The sequence below is a fragment of the Somniosus microcephalus genome, chromosome 1 (genome assembly GCF_052327205.1).
Source record: "Somniosus microcephalus isolate GS21.2 chromosome 1, FLI_Smic_1.0, whole genome shotgun sequence".
Lineage (NCBI taxonomy): Eukaryota > Metazoa > Chordata > Chondrichthyes > Squaliformes > Somniosidae > Somniosus > Somniosus microcephalus.
Window position 1 is genome coordinate 431,898,622 of NC_140987.1, and position 19,432 is coordinate 431,918,053.

At 46.8% G+C, this 19,432-nt stretch overlaps 1 protein-coding gene across 4 annotated transcripts in view; it reads left to right on the top strand.

Annotated features, from left to right (window-relative positions):
* The window catches only part of LOC147125292 (uncharacterized), a 534,520-nt gene that overhangs the window by 285,766 nt on the left and 229,322 nt on the right, over positions 1-19,432 (top strand). For all 4 annotated transcript variants that reach the window (XM_086000735.1, XM_086000743.1, XM_086000728.1 and 1 more), the window contains exon 5: positions 15,067-15,201. In XM_086000735.1, coding sequence (XP_085856861.1) covers positions 15,067-15,201 — 135 coding nt within the window. The remainder of the gene's footprint in view (positions 1-15,066; positions 15,202-19,432) is intronic.

Sequence of the window (19,432 nt, forward strand, 5' to 3'; positions counted from 1 at the left end):
CTGCTGCATGCCTGAAATAGGTGTAAAGAGGTAGCTGGCCGGCTGTCAGCAGGCAAAGATCGGGCAGCCCAGAGACGGCCCACTGGCACTTGGTTCAGTTGTGTCGAGTGGTGTTTGGGGGGTGGGGGTTTAGGGGGCGGGGGTTGGTGTGAGTGGTGGTCTTATGGGTGGAAAGCGGGGAGGGAGCCCGGGGCAGCAGAAGCACAGACTTCCCTTGTGGGACCTGCTCAGTTGGTGGTTAAAATGTCATCAAGGTCCTAATGACATCAGAGGGCCCCATTTTGCATGAGGCCTGTGTCAAATAGGCATCTCAGCCACCTAAAAAAAAAAAGACCCAGTTCAGATGGTGGTAGGCGGGAACGGACTGGTAGGTTTTCAGAGACGATTTTAACTGCTCGTTCCTGGCGAGCAAGGTTGTCTTAAAATCATCCCTGTTGTGCACACAGATGGAGCTGCAAACATTGTACACCAGCAGTGCTTGTGGCTGTTAACGTCCACCAGGAGTTCCAGGAACTCATCCTGTCTGCAAACCACTCCAGTTAAGAGCTCCCTTTCCTTGTAAGCTTTGCATTCTCTGCTTGGATAAACATTTCTAAACCTTTTTGCTCTGGGTTTCCTGTGTATATAACAGTATTGTTTAGGTTCCTTCTCCATGCTACTGGGGTGGTCTGTGTTCATTTATCAGCAGTTCATTTCTAACCTTTTTTTTATTAGTCACCAGGGTAATGGTCCTTGTTACGTTGTGTGAACTCAATTCACTCGGGGGTCATGACCATCACCACATCTGGAAATACATTACAGGAAACTTCGCGATATCCGGCACCGACGGGACCGAGCTGGTGCCGTTAGATCAAAACTTCCGGATAGACCAGCGCTAATGTTGAAGGATATGGAGGTTTTCATCTCCGCATCTGACAACAAACACTGTTGCTTAGCAACAGCTTGTAAACACGCGGCCCATGCCTTGGAAGCGTCTCTGAAGCTGTTGCTAAGTTACAGAGACGCTTTCCACAGCCTGACTGTTTAAAAAAGTGCTAGGGGAAGAAAAAAAACCTAACAAAACGGCTGCTGATTTCTGCCATTAGATCGAGGTTTCCGGACATACAACCTCCAGCTAAACCAAAGTTTCCTGTACATTTTTTAATGCCGTGTTTTCTGAATCATATCAAAGTATCAATATGCAGTTGGGGAGGGTGGGGCGGGGGGTGGAGGGCGAGGGGTAGGGAGCAATGGAACAGCACACTCCAGGAACCCAAATACACTAATCTTTGCCATTAAAAATCATTTCACATTTGTATGCGCGTCTGCCTGTCCTTCAGAAAGATAGTGGCTCGCAGATGCCAAATGAACAAAAGGCCCCGCTGCTTATTGTCCCCCAAGTCAGCAACTTTTCAACCTGAAACTCCATTGTCCAGGCCCTTCATATAGTTTGCTCAATTAGAGGAAAGGCATCAAAATGGCTTAAAAGGCCGGTTCGACGAGCTGCTCCAGATCTCGCCTCTCGGTGCCTCAGCAGAGATTGACTTGAAGCAGAGATCTGTAACTTGACTAGGCTCGTGCCACTCGACAGCATCGTATCACCGATTAGCTTTGTCAGTAAATACTTAATTGTAGCTCTCCTAATCACTCATTGGGTCAGTGCACCACCCCAGTCTAGTGGAGAGTCCTACAGATCAGGAAGCTCTCAGATTTGGTGCTTGGTCGATGTTGAGTTACCTAATCTCAGACAGGGGTAGTCTCATTGTCCCTGGGCTAGAGAGGAGCGGGATAAAAAAAAGTCACGCCAAGTTTCTGCTCCTGACTGCTATTTAGCGACATCCTGCTGGAAAGTGCATCAGCAGCGATTGTGGCTTTTAAGGTCCACCAGGAGCTTATCCTGCCTGCAAACTTCTCCACAAACATGGAGCCATTAAGAGTTCTCCTTAGTGTGGACATCGGGTGAGGGCAGGGCCAGACCTGATACCTCCCATGTTTGAATAACCTGCTGACACTTGTTGCTTAGGCACTTGAAGAACTGTTCCTCAGCTTGAACCGGCACCTTTAGGAGAGGAGGGGAAGAAAATTGGTGGGGTGGGGGGGAGGATGTTCTTTGTTACCCTATTTGGTCCAATTCAGACTTAACTCAACCTGTGTACACATCCAAATTCAAATCTGTTTTACAAGTCGCAGGTGAGGGGGAGGGAAGATCGTGAATGTTGTGAAATGTTGTAAAGAGCTTTTCATCCGGACGTTTATAACCATCAGAAGCACAGTAGGACAATAGCAAAATACTGCGGATGCTGGAAATCTGAAATAACAACAGAAAATGCTGGAAACACTCAGCCGGTCAGGCAGCATCGAAGAAAGGAGAAACAGAGTCACTGTTTCGGATCGAACCCTTCGTCAGAACTGGAAAAGGTTAGGGATGAGAGATGTTTAAGCAGGGGAGGGGAGGAAAGAACAAAAGGGAAGGTCTGTGATAGGATGGAAGGCAGGAGAGGTTGACTGACGAAAGGGATGATGGTGCAAGGCAAAAGGAGAGGCAATGGGACAAGTTAAGAAACAAAAGAGGGCTCTAGATGATGTGTGAATGATGATGGCAGCAACATTAACAGCGACCATAGAGGAAACAAGAGAAAAAAATATATAAAGAAATACAGGGGCCAATTTATAGTCTGAAATTGTTGAACTCGATGTTGAGTCCAGGGGGCTGTAAAGTGCCTAATCGAAAGATGAGGTGCTGTTCCTCGAGCTTACACTGAGCTTCAGTGGAACAGTGCAAGAGGCCGAGGATGGGGAGATCAGAGTGGGAGTGGAAGCACAATAAGGGTGGATCAAACATCTTCCTTCATTGCTGCTCATTGTTAAATGGCTTCCATTATCAGTCAGTGATAATCTATTGTAATGCTGTTTACACGCTGCACAATTACCCAAGTACTTTGAGTCTTTCCAGTGTTTTTGAAGTGTCCTCAGGTTGGCATCTAACAGCAGGAGGGAAATATGCATGAAATGCGCTTGTGATCACGAAGCCTTTTATGATCGGTAATTGTGCTATCAAGCAAAGGGCTTGACTCGGAATTGGCAACTTACAAATGGGCGGCCCGAATGAATGGAATTCACCTGTTAGTTCATTGTTGTGTGTGGGAGACTTGACATAACACTGGTTCACTGTGGAATGTGCTGCAGTCCTGGGAATGACTCCAGCTTAATAAATATTTATCTTTCTCCCTGTGCCTCAATATAAGACCTCATATGTGGCTCTCTTGATGGCTGTGAATCTTTATCCACTGAGGAGCACCTTGCAGTCAGGACCATGGTCGGGGTGCAAAGTGGCTTCGGTGCACTGGGCTAAAAGAAAGGATATGTTGGCCGGAGTCCCTGCTCCTGACTGCTGCCTGGCTCTGGAAGTGAATGTTGGGTGAGGGACAAGATCAGGTTGTAACTTGTTTTACAATCAATTTCCTTTCCCCTCTTTGAGCTGACTACAGGGTTTGAAAACATGGCATGGCCCAATCACTGCTTCTCGATTTAATCTGTCGTCTTTCCGTTTCACACTGGGTGGTGTCCTGCATTCTGGGCTCTGGCCTCCCTCTAGGTCCTCAGTTATAAAATACCTGTCCTCAAGCAGTACCTGCGATGGCTACTATTACTGACTTGGTGGCAGCGCTGTAATACAAATGAGGTGGCACTAGTATCTCCAGGAACATGGAGTACCAGCTCAGTAGATGGTTTTATCCCCACAACACTAGCAGGAGACTTTGCGGAACACGTCCGTTCAGTCCGTAAGGATGACCCCGAGCTTCCGGTCGCCTGTCATTTTAATTCACCGCCCCATTCCCACTCGGACCTCACCGTCCTCAGCCTCTTGCATTGCTCCACGGAAGCTCACCATAAACTCGAGGAACAGCACCTCATCTTCCGATTAGGCACTCGACAGCCTTCCGGACTCAATATCGAGTTCAACAATTTCAGATCATAATCTTGGCCCCTATCACATTTTTACTTATATTTTTTATCCACCCCTTTGTTTTGGCCTTTCCCCCAACCCCCCCACACTTTCTTTTTTCTCTCTCTCCCACATGGCAGCTGTCTCCCATTCTGCCAGCGCATTTCACACCTAATCTAGAGCTGTCTTTTGTCTCCACTAGTCCTATCACCATCTCGTTTCATTTTGAATACCTCTTAATGTCTCTTCTCTTTTGTTCTCTCCCAGCCCGGCCTCTTAATCTATTTCATTTCCTGTGCTTCTTTAGTCTTGACAAAGGGTTCACCCGAAACGTTGACTCTATTTTCTCTCCACGGATGTTGCCTGGCCTGCTGAGTTTTTCCAGCATTTTCTGTTGTTATTTCGGATTTCTAGCATCTGCAGTATTTTGCTATCGTACTAGCAGGAGACTGCCAGTGGATGGCAAGTGTGAACGGTACAAACTGCTACAAGCAGCCATTTTTCCCCCTGCCTGCATTCAAGTTGAATACACGAATGGCATCTGACAGGCCAGCTTGGTGGCTTTTACCATTCCCCAAGGGACTGCTGTTTGCTGAGGTGCAGTCCCATGGGTGCCAGCACATCTCAAGCTTCTTGTCTAAGTATCCATTACTTATATATGAGCCCAGATAGTGTGCATCAGCAGGCTATTCTATCATGGACGACATTACAACAGCCCATGGTGCTACTTCCAACCATAGGTCAGACGGGTCGGCAGTAAGGAACAAGGACCCATCGCAACATCCAGAGATCTCTATCAATCATCCCAACCCAGTCTTATCCTTGTCTGATGCCCACACACAGACCAGTTGGAGCCACTGAGATAGTGATCAAGCGTATAAACCCCAGCTGACCCCATCCTGGTGTGAGGCTGGAGGTCTGTTTGGAGGAGGTGGCATTGTGCTGTGACCACTACCTTGGTGCTGCGGAGCCGTCTAATACACTGCTCCTCGCTTAATTGAAGGTAGGAGAGGAGCTGGCGGAATACCCTTAGAGGGTAAGCCCTTCTGGTGAGAGCCCTGATGTCCCTCCTCATCCCTCTGCACACATGTTCCCGTATTTCTGACTGCCTACGCTCCCTCCGCCGTAGATCCTGGAGGGCGAGTTGGCGCCAGTACAGCCCCCATTAATGTTGCCAAGTGTAGCAGTTTGAATCTTTGAACAATAAATGTAGACACTTTGCACTTGCCAGAAGATTGCTGATAAAAAAGAAGCTTGAAATTACACGTACAAACTGATCCACTGGCTGAAACTTACAAGAAACCATTGAACCTAACCTGCCCTGACAGCTGCGAGTGGTTAATGCTGATCCCTTTAAATAACATCGCTGGAGCCGGCTTCCATCAGCTGCACACCAGCTCTCCTTGTCGCTGTCTGGTCGACGAGCAAAGGTAAGTGGCGACAAGGTATTTTGCAGATTGGGCACCCAGTGAGCGTTGCACACTCACTGATGTCACGATCTGCTGGGTGATGAAGTCCCCGGCGGCACCTCATACCGGCGGGCAACGGGGGGGGGGCTGGATTTGCCGTGCAGCGCTGGATTTGCCTTGCCCCGGTGCTGCTGCATCAGCGCCCCATTACCGCCCTCCGCAGGCGCTAACGGGAGACACTAATCTACCAAATTTTCCCCCTTGAGTTTGAAGGTTGTGGGTTTAAGCCCCACTTGTGCATGTAAACTAGGCTAAGGCTTCAGTGTGGAGCTACGGGAATGCTGTATTGTTGGAAGCGTTGTCTTTGAACAGGATGTTAAGCCTATGTTCTACCTAAAGAAAAGAAAGACTTGCATTTCTATAGCGTCTTTCACGACCACCGGACGTCCCAAAGCGCTTTACAGCCAATGAAGTACCTTTTTGAAGTGTGGTCACTGTTGTAATGTAGGAAACCTGCCAGTTTACATAGACATAATGCTATTTGAAGAAAAACAGGAAGGTGTGCTGACCAACATTTTTTCCTCAAAATCAGAAAAACAGGTTATCTGGTCATTTATTCAGTTACTGTTTGTGGGACCTTGCTGTTTGCGAATTAGCTGTTATATTTGCTAAGGCAACAGGAACTCCACTTCAAGAGTAATCCATTGATTGTAAAGCACTCTGGGATGTGATAAGATAGTATGTAAAGGCAAGTTCTTTTTAACTAAAGCTTTGTATGTGATTCAGGTCTTTCTATGGCAATCTTTAGCTGATTCAATTTGATAGGGCCCATTTGGAAAGTCAAATAGATGAAGGACAATTAACCCATTTCTATGGGTCAGATTTAAATAGTGTGTGGACCAGGTTGGTTATTCCTGACACAGTACATGTTTAGTTTGCAGTGGATCATGTTCTAATGACGTTACCATTATTTTGAGGTGGCTTATTTTAGATGCACTGAATAAACCCAATGATAGAGTGACACCATGAGCATTTTTAAGACCTCAGCTGAGCAGTGCTGGCGCCAGGGCAAAGCCAAAAGAATGATGCTCGCAAAACGGTGAGGAAATTATCCAAGGAACGATACACGGGTCTCACAAACCGGACAAGAACACACCCTTTGCAGTTGCCCCCTTAGTTTCGTGTAAGTTTGTATCCTGAGGGTTCTTCATCTTTTAAGTTTATCCTGTCTTAATGTTTGTAGCTTTGGTTTTTATTAAAGAAAACAGAGGTGAAGGGCCAGGCCCATAGCGCTGAAAGGTTGAAAGAGTAGAAGGAATGACGAGACGAATCAGGCTTTAAAGCTCTGGGAGGATAGGAGATAGGACGGGGGTAATTTTAACAATGGGCGATAGTGTAAAATGGGCACTATTGAATCGGCACCCTGTTCTACACCCCGCCTGATTTGCCCTCTATTGACTTCAATGGAAAGGAAAATCAGGCGGGGTGTATAATGGCCGACGAATTTGATATCGGCCATTTTATACCATCACCCGAAATTAAAATAACCCCCGCTCCCCCTCCCCTCCCCTCCCCCCAATGAGTTTTCATTTCACAAGAATGATGATGCGAGGAGGAGGGAGAGAGAGTAGGATGGCGTATTTGGAACAACTGAGGAAAGTACAGAAGAGTAATAACCAGATAATGGCACAGGTGTAAAAGAGAAAACCCAATAAAATCCAGCAAAATGGTTCAATAAACCACAGATTCACTGAGGAAAGCAGAACTCTGAAATTACATTTGAAATACAGGCATGGAACATCATCTCTTACACATGCAGGATGTCTCATCAGAGATGGTCATTTTTTGGTAGCTCCTTTTTTCGTCCTCATTTTTCTGTGTCTCCCTCCCTTCGTGTCTTCTGAGGCATTGACTCCTTGCCAGCCTACAGTTCTACAGGCATAATTTACTCTCCTGTACCTTGCCCAAGGGGCCGCTATTGAAGTGGAAGCCTGGACAGTGATGTGTCAGTAGGCTGTTCAACTATGAGGAGCCATCACAACTTAGTCCAATCTGGTCCTCATCCAACATCTACACACATGGGGCTTGGTTTTGTCAATAGGGAGCTTTTGGAGGCGGGACCCCCACTTTTTGGGTTGTAGTCCCACCTCCATCGACTTGTGGCCAACCCACGCTATTTTCCCTTGATTGACCTTGTTAAGCCCGCCCAGCGGGCTCAGCAGGCCAATTAAGGGACACCTGGTTACTGGTGACGTCAGCGATTGACATTTCATCTGTCAAGAGCTTTTGACAGATGAAAAATCAGCGTTTGACAGCTCTGTGAAGCTGTCAAACACTGACAATCTGTAATCTAACTTGAGTCCTTCTACTCAGACTCAGTTAGCGATCTCTCCAGACCAGAAAGCAGAGGCTGCAGCTTTTGACAGTTCAGCGGCCATTCTGCTTTCTGTGCCGGTGAGCTGAGGGACTCCCGAGAACTGAAGGAAGGAAGCCTGCAGGAGAAAGTAAAGGTAAGTAAAACTTATTAAAACACTTTACACTTGCCTCACACACTTACCTCTGCACACATTCACCCATGACTCACCTGCACAACGGACATCTCGACCCCTCCAACCCCTGCAGACCGACGGTCCGCCTCGCTAACTTGGCGTGGTTCGGAACCGTCGGGAAGCCCACACTTCAGGGCTAAAAATAGGGATTAGGCAAAAAACTGCCTGTTAACAAGCAGTTAATTGGCACTAATCCCCTTCCCGCCTTGGGGAGGCGGCTCCCAACACAGGTCGGGTACCCGCCATCCTAAGTCCAAAGATGTGCAGGTTAGGTTGATTGGCTATGATAAAAATTGACCCTTAGTGCTAGGGGGATTAAATACGTGGGGTTAATGGGATATGTGTTGGGGTAGGGATTACGGGGATCGGGTGGGATATGTGTCGGTGCAGGCTCGATGGGCCGAAATGGCCTCTATCTGCACTGTGGGGTTTCTGTGAATTCTGTGCTGTAAAACTCTATGACATTGGCATGGAGGCAGGTTGAGGGCGGGATGGATTTCTGCCCCCCGATTCTGCAATTTTCCCACCACTCCTGCCTCCTCGGGGCTTGGAAAATCGAGCCCTCGTAGTTCCAGCAGGGATCACTGAACAGTAAAGAAAGAAAGACCTTGCAGCAACAGGAGTCCTGGCCAATTCCCTCCCACCTCTCCCCCCAAAAAATTACAATCGCCAAAAAGACTTACATTTATATAGCGCCTTTCACAACCACGGACGTCTCAAAGCACTTTACAACCAATGAAGTATTTTTGGAAGTGTAGTCACTGTTGTAATGTAGGAAACGCGGCAGCCAATTTGCGCACAGCAAGCTCCCACAAACAGCAATGTGATAATGAGCAGATCATCTGTTTTTGTTATGTTGATTGAGGGATAAACATTGGTCCCAGGACACCAGGGATAACTCCCCTGCTCTTCTTCAAAATCGTGCCATGGGATCTTTTACATCCACCCGAGAGAGCGCCTCAGTTTAATGTCTCATCCGAAAGATGGCACCTCCGACAGTGCAGCACTCCCTCAGCACTGCACTGGAGTGTCAGCCTCGATTTATGTACTGCAAGTTCCTGGAGTGGGACTATGAACCCACAACCTTCTGACTCAGAGGTGAGCGTGCTCCCCTACCCGCTGAGCCACAGCTGACACCTGTATTACTCTGGATGAGGCCAGTTAACTCAGCACAGACCAGGGATCAAAACTGGGACCTTTGCATTCCAAAGGCTGGTGTTTATCACTGAGTAATCAGGGGAGCTACTTATTGGTCATTTACAAGTGTCTCCTTCGTTCCCATTGGATAGAATTCCAGTGGGCCAAAACGCTTCCCGTTCATTCCCACCGGATGGAACTCCCGATCCAACATGGGACTGAATTGCGAAATTGAGATCTCCGTGTTAATTGTTGCTTGGTCATTGATGTAATGCCCAGCAACTGTAAGTGCAGTCACATCACACTCCAGCGTATCCTAGTGATGGAAGTGGCATCTTTTACAAATGGAATTGGTTCGTGTAAAAAGTGCTTTTGTTTGTTGTTTCTGGTGGCGATTGAGCTCCAAAGTGACTGATCTCACAGGTTGTGCTTTGAAGACTTGCCAACCAGTGGCACTTATCCCCTATTTAAAAGGGGGATGATCTAAGTAAATCATTTTTAGACAAGCCAATTACATATTTTCTGGGATGTTGATACATTTTGGGCCCTCCCCGCTCCCCAAGGCAGTGACTCATCTTCAGGTACAGTTCCAGGTATGCTGGCAGCCCTCCTGCATCTCATCTAAATGGCCATGCTTCAGGAGTGAGTCTAAGTAATGAGTGTTGGCAGGCTATTCAACTGTGGAGTGCATCACGGTTATGCACTGTCACTTTCCTGTGTCCACACAAATGCATTTGCCAGTAAAAGTGACGGGTAATGATCAGGAGCTGGAATGTTGCCTGATTTCCTCCCCCCCCCCTCACACAGCCAAGGGACACTGAGGTCAATGTTAGCGCTCCCAATGGTGTCCAGTGAGATCAGCTATCTCAGCACAGACCAGGTTCCTTCGGGTCTATCTGGCTGACTGCAACATATGGTGCACTTAGCCACTGAAACAATGGCCTTGACGTTAAGCCATTGGATACCACTTCACACATTAGTTTGATATTCTTCTCTGCACTGTTTTAGTGGAGGCATTAGTCTGTTTAAAATGATAGGGCTTAACACCCCCGTGTAGGTAGTAGAGAGGAATTTCGGACACAGTTAAATGTATGTACAGAAGTATCCCACAATATCACTTAAAGTCAGTAAAGTCTTTTCAAACTCCAGACAGGTGGAATGAAAATGGAATTGTCTCATCGTAGTCAAGAGTTGGCCAAGCTGCCCATAGACCTATTACTAGTTACTCCTGAAATAAATAATGATTGTTACGTTGATTCCACAGCCTTGGAGAATTTGTTTTCAAAACAAAACATTGCAATATGTGCACTGCCGTTTTAATGGGTTAATGTTTGTTTCCATTTACTGGAGTTTTTTCAATAATTCTGGAGTAAAGTGTTATCCAGATACCCCAGAGTGGTGGCTGAAGGACTGACATTGGCAGGTGGTAGATGCGTGCTCTCTCTATTACGCTAATACATTTCCCTCATCAGTAAACTTTTGTCCAGACACCAGTTTTCAGATTTAAAAGGCTTCTGAGCATTAAGAAGAAATGCAGAAGGGATTTTACATTCGAAATGTTATTTTCTCGGGAATGCAGAATACCTTGCGGATGCTTCTTTTAAGTACGGACTCTGCTGTACAGCTTAGAAAGCCTGTATTATTTTCTCCCAACTAGAGTGGCAGCGAGTCGGGCTCCCCCCGGACATGCCTCAGTCATGTCAGTGCACCATCCTGTTTTCCCTCACCTTGGTTTCAGTGGAAATGAAAACCGGGATGATTTCTATAATGGTCAGGTGATCGGTGATGCCAGCTTTATGCCCAAACGGCAAGTTGAAAATTTGCCCCATTATTTTTAGTGCCACGGTAGCCTCATTGGGAAAAAGGATAACATGGGAACATGCTAAGATCGAACCATGGTTGGTTTATGCATTCACTTGGTTGCCAATCAAATATCCACAGACCGCTGGTTTGATCCCTGGACTGTTCCGTGTTTGCTGATCTCAGCTGGTTCAGAAGCGGAGGGGGGGGGGCGACCATTGGTCTCAGCCCCCCCGGGATAGGGAGGGGAAATCCAGCCATGCTTCCTGCACCTGAGCACTGTTGAGTAACTCCTGCTGAGAAGTGCATGTGTGGAAGTAAAGTGCGGACAGGGTTATGATTTGACCAGCTGACCAGCCTACTCTCGCTTGCCATTTATCCGTCATTCGGATGAGGTGTTAAACCGAGGCCCCGTCTGCCCTCTCGGGTGGACGTGAAAGATCCCATGGCACTATTTCGAAGAAGAGCAGGGGAGTTCTCCCCGGTGTCCTGGCCAATATTTCTCCCTCAAATAACACCTAAAACAGATGACCTGGTTTTTTTTATTTCATAGCAAAATACTACGGATGCTGGAAATCCGAAATAACAACAGAAAATGCTGGAAAAACTCAGCAGGCCCACGGATGTTGCCTGGCCTGCTGAGTTTTTCCAGCATTTTCTGTTGTTATTTTTATTTCATTGCTGTTTGTGGGAGCTTGCTGTGCGCAGATTGGTTGCCACGTTTCCCTACGTTACAACAGTGACTACACTTCAAACTTACTTAATTGGCTGTTAAGCGCTTTGGGACGTCCTGAGGTTGTGAAAGGCGCTATAGAAATGCAAGTAGGCAACTATACTATTCTTGCACGAAACTCATTGCCAACCAAGCCAAATTAACTGATCGTTGCAGGTCTGTCTGACACAGGGCATCCATTTACCAGTCCAGGGTTGAAAAGCTGAGGCGCTATCTCATAAAAATAATAAATGATCTATGGCATCAAATTCATTGACGTTTAAGAGGACATTATTTGTAATTCTGGGGTGTTTGGGACACTGTCACTTAGTGCACACAGTCTAGCCATATTGTTATAAATTTCATGGAGAATAGTAGAATTGTCAGCTAAGATTGAGCTTATTACACTAGAGGGTCTGTCACTGGGATCAATCCGTACGTTATTGAGTAATTGATGTGGTTGCACACTGCCCTCTAGTGGTTTAAAGATTTCTGTGCTGAAAAGTAGCCAGGCCTACAGAGAAGATATCTGCAATGTTGCCCCTAAATCAGAAGCCCCATTCCAAGACTTGAGCGCATAGTCTGGGCTGATACGCCAGTGCAGTACTAAAGGAATGCTACATTGTCAGAAGTGCTGACTTTTGGTTGAGATGTTAAATGAGGTCTGCCTATTAAGTGGATGTAAAAGATCCACTGGCAATATTCACGGAAGAGTAGGGGAATTCTTCCAGTGCCCTGGTGACCATTCGTCTCTCAACCAGCGCCACCAGAACAAATGACCTGGTCATTTATCTCATTGCTGTGTGCACGTTGGCTGCCGCAGATGCCTAAAAAACAGCAGTGACTGCGCTTCAGAAGTAATTCATTGGCTGCGCAGCGCTTTGGGATGTCCTGGGGATGCGAAAGATGCTATATAAATGCATGTTCATGGTGACTTCCTTTAATTGGGAAAGGAGATTGGAGCAGCTGTGGGGTAACAGTGATAGGACAAGTGTCCTTTTTTAGTTAAATGCTTCACAGGTACTTATTGGCAGAAATCCAACCAGGACTTGGAAGCCCTATGATGTGGATAAGTATTGACACTAGTCATGGAGAAACCTTTTCCTTGGACTCAGCTGGGTGAAAGGAAAGATTGGGGGGTGGGAGGAAAGTTGAGAAAAGTTATGGAAGGGAGAAGATGAAAGAACTTGCACGCCAATAATGTATAAATGTAAATATACCTTTAGTCCAGCTACTTATTTTAGAATATAGACTGCTGGTGAGATCCGAGCAATCTCTCATCGCTGATGAGGTCCCTGCTCCAAAAGTAAGTATTTGCACCGGGAGCGCTACCCAGCCGCAGAGAGGAACACCCAGGGACAGTGCGGAAGAGTGAAGGGGCAGAAAGTTTGATACTTCCCCCCCCCCGTCACTTCCCCAAGCAGTCCCTCTGAGTTCCTGAGATCATTGCTATGTGGAGACCCCATTGTAATAGGCAACAGAATGCTTGGGCCAAAGTACTGTCTGAATCATTAAACAGACTCGAGGGTCTTTTCATCTCCTGTTAATGAACATGATTGTTCAGTGCAAAAATGCAGCGTCTATTCTGAACCCGTAGCTCAATACCAGCTATAATTTAGCACAAATTGGCACAGAATTGGCAATGCCACAATGGGAAGGGGGACAGAAGTATCCAGGGGGGTAATTATGACTATGGGCGATGGTGTAAAATGGGCAATATCGATTTAGCTGTGCGTTGTATATCTCTCCCGATTTTTTCATTTATGTTGGAGTCAATGGAAACCAAAATCAGAACATTTATAACAACAACTTGCATTTATATCGCACCGTTAACGTAGTAAATCATCACAAAGCGCTTCACAGGAGTGTTATCAAACAGGCGACCAAAAGCTTGGTCAAAGAGGTGGGTGTTGAGGAGCGACGTAAAGGAGGAGACAGGTGCAGAGATTTAGGGAGGGAATTCCAGAGTTTAGGGCCTAGACAGCTGAAGGCACGGCCGCCAACGGAGGTGCGAAGGGAATCGGGGATGCGCAAGAGGCCAGAATTGGAGGAGCTCCGAGATCTCAGAGGTTTGTAGGGCTGGAAGAGGTTACAGAGATAAGGAGCAATGAGGTCGTGGAGGGATTTGAAAACGGGCATTTTACACTATCACCCGAAGTCAAAATTATTCCCCGCCCCCCTGCCCAATGTGGCAAATAGAAGATGTCACACTGTTGCAGTTTGGCACGCTTTTTCTGAGGTTGAACAAAGGAGCTTCACTCTGCATTTGCCTGAACTGGGTGGGAGCACTTGACGTCAAAATAAACGGCCCTGAAATATTCCCTTCAGGGCAATCCTCCAGGCCGATGCACTCAAAAATTCAACCAAGAAAAAAAAATTCAGGACCTTGGAACGCAGCGTTTTCAGTGACCATCTCTTTTATTGAAACTGTCCAGATTGCTGTCGAAACAACGGACGTCTGACACTTGCACCGTGTCTGTCTGTAACGCCTCGCTTATACAGCTGGAATTCCAGACATCACACGAGCACCCCCCGCACCCGCCCCCCCCCCCCCGCCATGGCTCACAAAGCCTCTGCTGATCTGCGGGGAATGGTTCCCAGTGGTTTTGTGTGCACAGTGCGTCGCCGATGGATTAGTGAGGCTTGCCAGTTGCGGTGCGATTCCGTGCCGAGACTGCGCTGACTTCAAAGGGCAGGACGAGCGGCTTTACTGTAGCTGAATGAAGTGCTCGCTCTTCCATCATCCGACTGTCAGGATCATTCAGTCACTCATCTGCTGTCTGTGAGAGGACACTCTGTTCAATATGCATTTGATTTGCTTCTTGAACCCTTGCACTGCCATATAAAGCGTGGGCTGAAAAGTTCAGTAGCAGGTCATGAACTGAGATGCTGAGGAAATCATTAATATTACAGTGATAAACCAGACAGTCATCACAAAGAACATTATTGCTGTAATATATGGAGTTACTAATTGTGACATTAAAACGTGTGATACATACAGCAAGGGCTATATTTTCTGGGCTGTCCAGACTGTTTTTTGGATCACCTGGTATTGATTTACTGTATGTAAAGGCGCGAGCCTGCTTTTGGGATCTTTCCAGGCACACTGATGCCATTCAGCCAGCCTGCTCTTGAAATATTGCGGGTAATTCTGACTTTGGATAGTGTAAAATTGGTGGTAGCGATTCAGCCGCTGGCTATACGTCTCTCGCAATTTTCATTCATATGGAATTCATTCATATCATATTCAGTATATGAATCAATATCGCCCATTTTACACTGTTGCCCAAAGCCAAAATCCCCACCATGGTCTTTGTATTGTGCACTGGGAAAAATCAGGTCATCGCAATTATAATATCTGTTACAAAGTAAACTCTTTGTGATTCAAGATTTTCTATGGGAGGCATGGAGGAGGAGGGGGGAGAGAATTAGGGGAAATAAAACAGCCTGTGTTATTATATTGCACGAGAAACACAACGTGTTTGGTTTTTCTTTTCATTAATTTGTTTCCCTGTGATACGTTTTTAAATTTAGGGTCAGCCAGGATTGATCGGACCACAAGGACGCAGTGGGCCCCCAGGGTTCCCTGGACCAGAGGGATTAAGTGGACCAAAAGGTGACAAGGGTAGCCAGGGCAATCCAGGGGTTGGCGGCATGAAAGGAGAAAAGGTGGGTAAAGGGCAGCTTCCAAAGTCTTACTGCTGCTCGTTTTAAGCGACTGAGAGTGAAAGGAGTCACAAAATAAGCTCATTGCCTTCTAGAATCACAACTCGAGAATCTTCCCACTACAGGATAGGATTACATAGGATATACGGCACAGAAACAGGCCATTCGGCCCAACCAGTCCATGCCGGCGTTTATGTTCCACTCGAGCCTCTTCCCGTCTTTCCTCATCTAACTCTATCAGCGTAACCCTCGATTCCCTCCTCCATCATGTGCTTGTCTAACCTCCCCTTAAATGCATCTATACTATTCACCTCAACCACTCCCTGTGGTCGCGAGTTCCACATTCTCACCACCCTCTGGGTAAAGAAGTTTCTTCTGGATTCTATCTCACTTAAGTGACTCCAGTGTCCTGGCCTCAAACTATCCTTCCTGCCAGCCAAACCCAACTATTGATCACTTTCTGCATCTAGGAAATGCTTCCTGATGTCTGCAGAATAGAAAGACAAAACAGCAAATGCTAGAATACCACAGCAGGTCAGTCAATACCTGCAAAGGGAAAAGACAGGGCGTGTACCATTCAGAACTGATGAACTGCCCAGCGTGGAGGGTGTGAAACGTCTGTTCTTCCTGCATCTGCCGACTGACTTGCAGTGAAGTCCTAGGGTTTTCTGTATATATTCCTGATGTCTGTCCTGCACTAACTCTTCACAACCCTGAGTCTCTGCTCTTTTGAGCAAACGTATCTGAAAGTGTTGTCCTAGGTTTACTATCTCTAGCCGGTCAAGTATCGCATGTCTCTAAATGGCTCCACTGAGACAGCTCTGTAGTGTCTGAAAAAGTGGGCCGTGTTATATGTAGGTCAGATTACACCCCTCCCACAGTCAGACCAATAATACTGGTGTCTATTTAAACCCCCTCCCACAGTCAGTCCGATAATACTGGTGTCTATTTAACCCCCCTCCCACAGTCAGTCCGATAATACTGGTGTCTATTTAAACCCCTTCCACAGTCAGACCGATAATACTGGTGTCTATTTAACCCCCCTCTCACAGTCAGTCCGATAATACTGGTGTCTATTTAACCCCCCTCTCACAGTCAGTCCGATAATACTGGTGTCTATTTAAACCCCTTCCACAGTCAGACCGATAATACTGGTGTCTATTTAACCCCCCTCTCACAGTCAGTCCGATAATACTGGTGTCTATTTAAACCCCTTCCACAGTCAGACCGATAATACTGGTGTCTATTTAACCCCCCTCTCACAGTCAGTCCGATAATACTGGTGTCTATTTAAACCCCTTCCACAGTCACACCGATAATACTGGTGTCTATTTAACCCCCCTCTCACAGTCAGTCCGATAATACTGGAGTCTATTTAAACCCCTCCCACAGTCAGACCGATAATACTGGGGTCTATTTAACCCCCTCTCACAGTCAGTCCGATAATACTGGAGTCTATTTAACCCCCTCCCACAGTCAGACCGATAATACTGGGGTTTATTTAAACCCCTCCCACAGTCAGTCCGATAACACTAGGGTCTATTTAACCCCCTCCCACAGTCAGACCGATAATACTGGGGTTTATTTAAACCCCTCCCACAGTCAGTCCGATAACACTAGGGTCTATTTAAACCCCTCCCACAGTCAGTCCGATAATACTGGAGTCTATTTAACCCCCTCTCACAGTCAGTCCGATAATACTGGAGTCTATTTAACCCCCTCCCACAGTCAGACCGATAATACTGGGGTTTATTTAAACCCCTCCCACAGTCAGTCCGATAACACTAGGGTCTATTTAACCCCCTCCCACAGTCAGTCCGATAACACTAGGGTCTATTTAACCCCCTCCCACAGTCAGTCCGATAACACTAGGGTCAATTTAACCCCCTCCCACAGTCAGTCCGATAACACTAGGGTCTATTTAACCCCCTCCCACAGTCAGTCCGATAATACTGGAGTCTATTTAACTCCCTCTCACAGTGGGTCCTGTTATACTGGGGTCTATTTAACTCCCTCTCACAGTGGGTCCTGTTATACCGGGGTCTATTTAACCTCTTTCACAGTGGGTCCTGTTATACTGGGGTCTACTTAACCCCCTTTCACAGTGGGCCCTGTTATACTGGGGTCTATTTAACTCCTTTCACAGTGGGTCCTGTTATACTGGGGTCTATTTAACCCCTTTCACAGTGGGTCCTGTTATACTGGGGTCTATTTAACGCCCTCTCACAGTGGGCCCTGTTATACTGGGGTCTATTTAACCCCATTCACAGTGGGCCCTGTTATACTGGGGTCTATTTAACTCCTCTCACAGTGGGTCCTGTTATACTTGGGTCTATTTAACTCCTTTCACAGTGGGTCCTGTTATACTGGGGTCTATTTAAGTCCTTTCACAGTGGCCCCTGTTATACTGGGGTCTATTTAACTCCTCTCACAGTGGGCCTTGTTATACTGGGGTCTATTTAACTCCTTTCACAGTGGGTCCTGTTATACTGGGGTCCATTTAACTCCCTCTCACAGTGGGTCCTGTTATACTGGGGTCTATTTAACCCCTTTCACAGTGGGTCCTGTTATACTGGGGTCTATTTAACTCCTTTCACAGTGGGCCCTGTTATACTGGGGTCTATTTAACCCCCTTTCACAGTGGGCCCTGTTATACTGGGGTCTATTTAACTCCCTCTCACAGTGGGTCCTGTTATACTGGGGTCTATTTAACTCCCTTTCACAGTGGGTCCTGTTATACTGGGGTCTATTTAACTCCCTCTCACAGTGGGTCCTGTTATACTGGGGTCTATTTAACCCCCTTTCACAATGGGCCCTGTTATACTGGGGTCTATTTAACTCCCTCTCACAGTGGGTCCTGTTATACTGGGGTCTATTTAACTCCTTTCACAGTGGGTCCTGTTATACTGGGGTCTATTTAACTCCCTCTCACAGTGGGCCCTGTTATACTGGGGTCTATTTAACTCCTCTCACAGTGGGTCCTGTTATACTGGGGTCTATTTAATTCCTTTCACAGTGGGCCCTGTTATACTGGGGTCTATTTAACCCCTTTCACAGTGGGTCCTGTTATACTGGGGTCTAGTTAACTCCCTCTCACAGTGGGCCGTGTTATACTGGGGTCTATTTAACTCCTTTCACAGTGGGTCCTGTTATACTGGGGTCTATTTAACTCCCTCTCACAGTGGGCCGTGTTATACTGGGGTCTATTTAACTCCTTTCACAGTGGGCCCTGTTATACTGGGGTCTATTTAACCCCTTTCACAGTGGGGTCTGTTATACTGAGGTCTATTTAACCCCCTCTCACAGTGGGTCCTGTTATACTGGGGTCTATTTAACCCCTTTCACAGTGGGCCCTGTTATACTGGGGTCTATTTAACCCCTTTCACAGTGGGTCTTGTTATACTGGGATCTAGTTAACCCCTCTCACAGTGGGTCCTGTTATACCGGGGTCTATTTAACTCCCCTCACAGTGGGCCCTGTTACACTGGGGTCTATTTAACTCCCTCTCACAGTGGGTCCTGTTATACTGGGGTCTATTTAACTCCTTTCACAGTGGGTCCTGTTATACTGGGGTCTATTTAACTCCCTCTCACAGTGGGTCCTGTTATACTGGGGTCTATTTAACCCCTTTCACAGTGGGCCCTGTTATACTGGGGTCTATTTAACTCCTCTCACAATGGGTCATGTTATACTGGGGTCTATTTAACTCCCTCTCACAGTGGGTCCTGTTATACTGGGGTCTATTTAACTCCCTCTCACAGTGGGCCCTGTTATACTGGGGTCTATTTAACTCCCTTTCACAGTGGGTCCTGTTATACTGGGGTCTAACCCCTTTCACAGTGGGCCCTGTTATACTGGGGTCTATTTAACTCCCTTTCACAGTGGGTCCTGTTATACTGGGGTCTAGTTAACCCCTCTCACAGTGGGTCCTGTTATACTGGGGTCTATTTAACTCCTTTCACAGTGGGTCCTGTTATACTGGGGTCTATTTAACTCCCTCTCACAGTGGGTCCTGTTGTACTGGGGTCTATTTAACTCCTCTCACAGTGGGCCCTGTTATACTGGGGTCTATTTAACTCCTCTCACAGTGTGTCCTGTTATACTGGGGTCTATTTAACTCCCTCTCACAGTGGGCCCTGTTATACTGGGGTCTATTTAACTCCCTCTCACAGTGGGCCCTGTTATACTGGGGTCTATTTAACCCCTTTCACAGTGGGCCCTGTTATACTGGGGT